The 3,494-nt window shown below is 60.0% G+C and overlaps 1 protein-coding gene across 1 annotated transcript; it reads left to right on the forward strand.

Annotated features, from left to right (window-relative positions):
- Positions 1 to 1,786: 1,786 nt before the first annotated feature.
- On the forward strand, positions 1,787 to 3,268 carry Insm2 (INSM transcriptional repressor 2). Its single transcript, XM_021178571.1, has one exon. It carries the CDS (start codon positions 1,787 to 1,789, stop codon positions 3,266 to 3,268), a length of 1,482 nt encoding a protein of 493 aa, XP_021034230.1.
- The last annotated feature ends 226 nt before the right edge of the window (positions 3,269 to 3,494 follow it).

A 3,494-nucleotide genomic window follows, 5' to 3' on the forward strand; every position in this document is an offset into this window, starting at 1 on the left:
TCGACGGAATCTCAGCGTATTTACAATCAATCACCAATAATACCGTGACAAAGAGTTTTCTTTATCCATATTTTCTAGAAAGTTGTTAATTAAGAATGAAAAAAAATCCAGATGTACTCTGTGGTATCGTTTTCCAGGAAAGTTGTCATTGAAGAGGGTGGGGGAGCAGCACTGGAGCTGGTGGAAAACACGAGCCAATATGCTTTGCTTCAGGGAAAAAGCCTCGTGGGCAAGGGGTAGGATGAGATGAATTTGAGTGAGAAGTCAGCCCCGAGGTCACTGACATGTTGGAAACGACCAGCTCGGGAAACCAAGCTTATCAACCTACTTAGCACTTATCCTATTCGGGATAGGAATTTTGATTGTAAAATCTCACACTTAATGCACGCCGCTCGCTCCACACTGTTTAATGGAAAGCATCATAACTGCTGGGCTTAATCCAGTCCCTAAAGTACAGCAGGACAGAACAGAAAACCAGAGGATCCAGCGTATTTGGTTAAGTATTATATTGTGAAACTTTGTGTGTGTGCACGTGCGCATGCCTGCTTAAGCATAACCTGATGGATAGCCAGAGATAAATAGACCTTCATGTCTCTTTCCTTAAATACTGTCCTCCATGTAAAATTACTTCACTGATGATGGGACTCAGCCTGCATCCCACTTTAACTGGGTCTGCTTTCAGTTCTGTTTATCGAGGAGCTCCGAGCACGGTTCTTTCCCTTTCCTCTTCTTACATTGCGTGGGTTTTGTTATAAAGGCTGATATGGTACCTCTGTCGAATAGGGCTAATTATTTCACCGTTCAGTCAGTACTACAAACCTACAAATCTCTTCAGGTTCTTAACTACAACAACGAAGTGCCCGGCTGGTGGCAAGGGGCCCAGAGGACAATCTGTTGAGTTGGTGTACTGCACATCTTTTGCAGAGTGTCTCTTGTCATGTAGAGGGAAGCAGGTGTAATGCCGATTCCACCAGCATTTCTCACTCAATCTCCTCCATGCTAAACAGGCCAGTTAGGCATTAAGTCATGTCTCTGGGTAGCTTAAGTGGAAAGTGTGAACAGAGAAACCACTTTATGTGAGGACAGTCGAAAATTAGATCCCTTCCCCTCCCTACTCCTCTTCCCCAAGGGAGGGGACACTTATCAGCCAAGAGCTCGGCGCCCGAACCGTGCAGCGTCCTGAGCTCCAGAGGTTTGCCAGCACGCACGATCTGCGGCGCCGAGAGCTCTTCTCCCCAGATGAATTCTCATAGTATCACAGAAGCGCGCAGTCCCGATCGATACTGGATGGCAGACGTGCTCCCGCCGTCAAGTGTAGGCACAGGGTGGTGGATTTAGCCTGCAGTTCGCTCGCAGCTTCTCATCAGCTCAGTACTGGCGGAGGGACGTTAACCCGTTCCCCCGCGGATTCCCGCCCTATCGCGGCGGCCGTCCCTCCTCTGTCCTCCCGAGGCGGCCGAGCCTTTCAGAGCGACGCCCAGGCGCGGGCCTGGTCAGTTCTCGGCGCGTGGCGGGCTGGTGGCTCCTGGCTCCCCAGCGCGAGGTCCCCGGAGGCTGCACTGGGCGCCCCAAGCCCCTTCGTGCCCGCTCGTCTTCCCGCGTCTCTGTCGGGGCGCCCGGCCGGGTGGAAGCCCCGCCCCGGGACCCGCTCCCACTCCTGATTGGCCGGCACAGCCCGAGGCCCGGCCCGACCCGGCCCGGCGTCTCAGCTATAAAGCGGGCGGCCGCATGCCCGGCTCGGTCCAGCCCTCCTAGCTCCGGGGCTCGCCCGGGCACCCGACCCATCATGCCGAGGGGCTTCCTGGTGAAGCGAACCAAGCGCTCGGGCTGCTCCTACCGCGCGCGCCCGGTGGAGCCGCTTTTCCCTCCTCCGGATCCCCTCGCAGCGCAACCCTCACCGAAGGAGCCCGGTCGGGGGCTTTTGGGGTCCCCCTGCCTCGCACCCCCGCAGGACGGCGCCGAGTGGGGCGCGGGTGGCGGCGACGGCCCCGGCCCCAGCCCCGCGAGGCCGGCGGGCCCCGAGCTGCGTCGCGCGTTCCTGGAGCGCTGCCTGCGCTCGCCGGTCTCTGCGGAGTCCTTCCCCAGCGCCACCGCCTTCTGCTCCGCGGCGCCCGCGGCCGTGACCTCGGGGGAGCAGTTGGTACCGCCGCGGGTCCCTGTATCCGTCCCAATCCCAATCCCCGTGTCCGCCCCGCATGGCCTCCAGCGCCGCGGTAAGGGTGCCCCAGGCTGCGCCTCAGCGCCCGCAGCCGTCAGGAAACCTAAGGCGGTGAGGAGGCTGAGCTTCGCAGATGAGGTGACCACGTCCCCGGTGCTGGGTCTGAAGATCAAAGAGGAGGAGCCCGGGGCTCCGGCACGGGCTCTGGGCGGCGTCCGCACCCCGCTGGGGGAGTTCATCTGCCAGCTGTGCAAGCACCAGTACGCGGACCCCTTCGCTCTGGCTCAGCACCGCTGCTCCCGCATCGTGCGCGTCGAGTACCGCTGTCCCGAGTGCGACAAGGTCTTCAGCTGCCCCGCGAACCTCGCCTCCCACCGCCGCTGGCACAAGCCACGTCCCACGCCTGCCTGCGCCGCGAGTAAACCTCCCCACGCGCCTCTGACCCCTCCGGACCCTTCCCTGGCGGCGGGCAAGGAGAACGGCCGCGTGCCGCGGACCGACGATCAGCACCCGCAGGCTCCGGACAGCTCCGGGGACGGTCAGCACCGGGACAGCGCCGCGCGCCCGGGCCTACAGGCTCTAGTGTACCCGGAGGCCGCACGACCCCAGGCTCCCTACCCCGAGGTGATTCTAGGGCGCCACGGGCCGGGGTCGAGCGGTGCCAGCGCAGGAGCGACATCCGAGGTCTTCGTGTGCCCGTACTGTCACAAAAAGTTCCGTCGCCAAGCCTATCTGCGTAAGCACCTGGGCACCCATGAGACGGGCTCCGCCCGTGCACCAACTCCGGGTTTTGGCTCGGAGCGCACGGCCCCACTCACCTTTGCGTGCCCGCTTTGCGGGGCGCACTTCCCATCCGCGGACATTCGAGAGAAGCACCGGCTATGGCACGCTGTCCGCGAGGAGCTGCTACTGCCCGCCTTGGTCGGGGCACCTTCGGAAGCAGGCCCCGGAGGGGCATCCGATGGAAGCGCTCAGCAGATTTTCTCCTGCAAGTACTGCCCGTCCACTTTTTTTAGCTCCCCCGGCTTGACCCGGCACATCAATAAGTGCCACCCCTCCGAAAGCCGGCAAGTGCTGCTGCTGCAGATGCCACTGAGGCCTGGCTGTTGAGGACCTAGGCCTGTCGAGATTTCGAGAATGGCTTGGAGAAAATAATACGGGAACTCCTGTGGGGCTCTCTTCATCTTGCAATTTCCAGTTTCCTTCCCATACCTTCCCTCTTAAAACTCTTTCAGTCATGATCTGCCTGAGGAGAGGGCAACAAGATGTAAAACCCCCTCTCTAGAGCAGGTATGTATTTGGCATAAAAATTCACAGTCAACGCTGACAGCTTCAA

Source organism: Mus caroli, chromosome 12 (genome assembly GCF_900094665.2).
Source record: "Mus caroli chromosome 12, CAROLI_EIJ_v1.1, whole genome shotgun sequence".
Taxonomy (NCBI): Eukaryota; Metazoa; Chordata; class Mammalia; order Rodentia; family Muridae; genus Mus; species Mus caroli.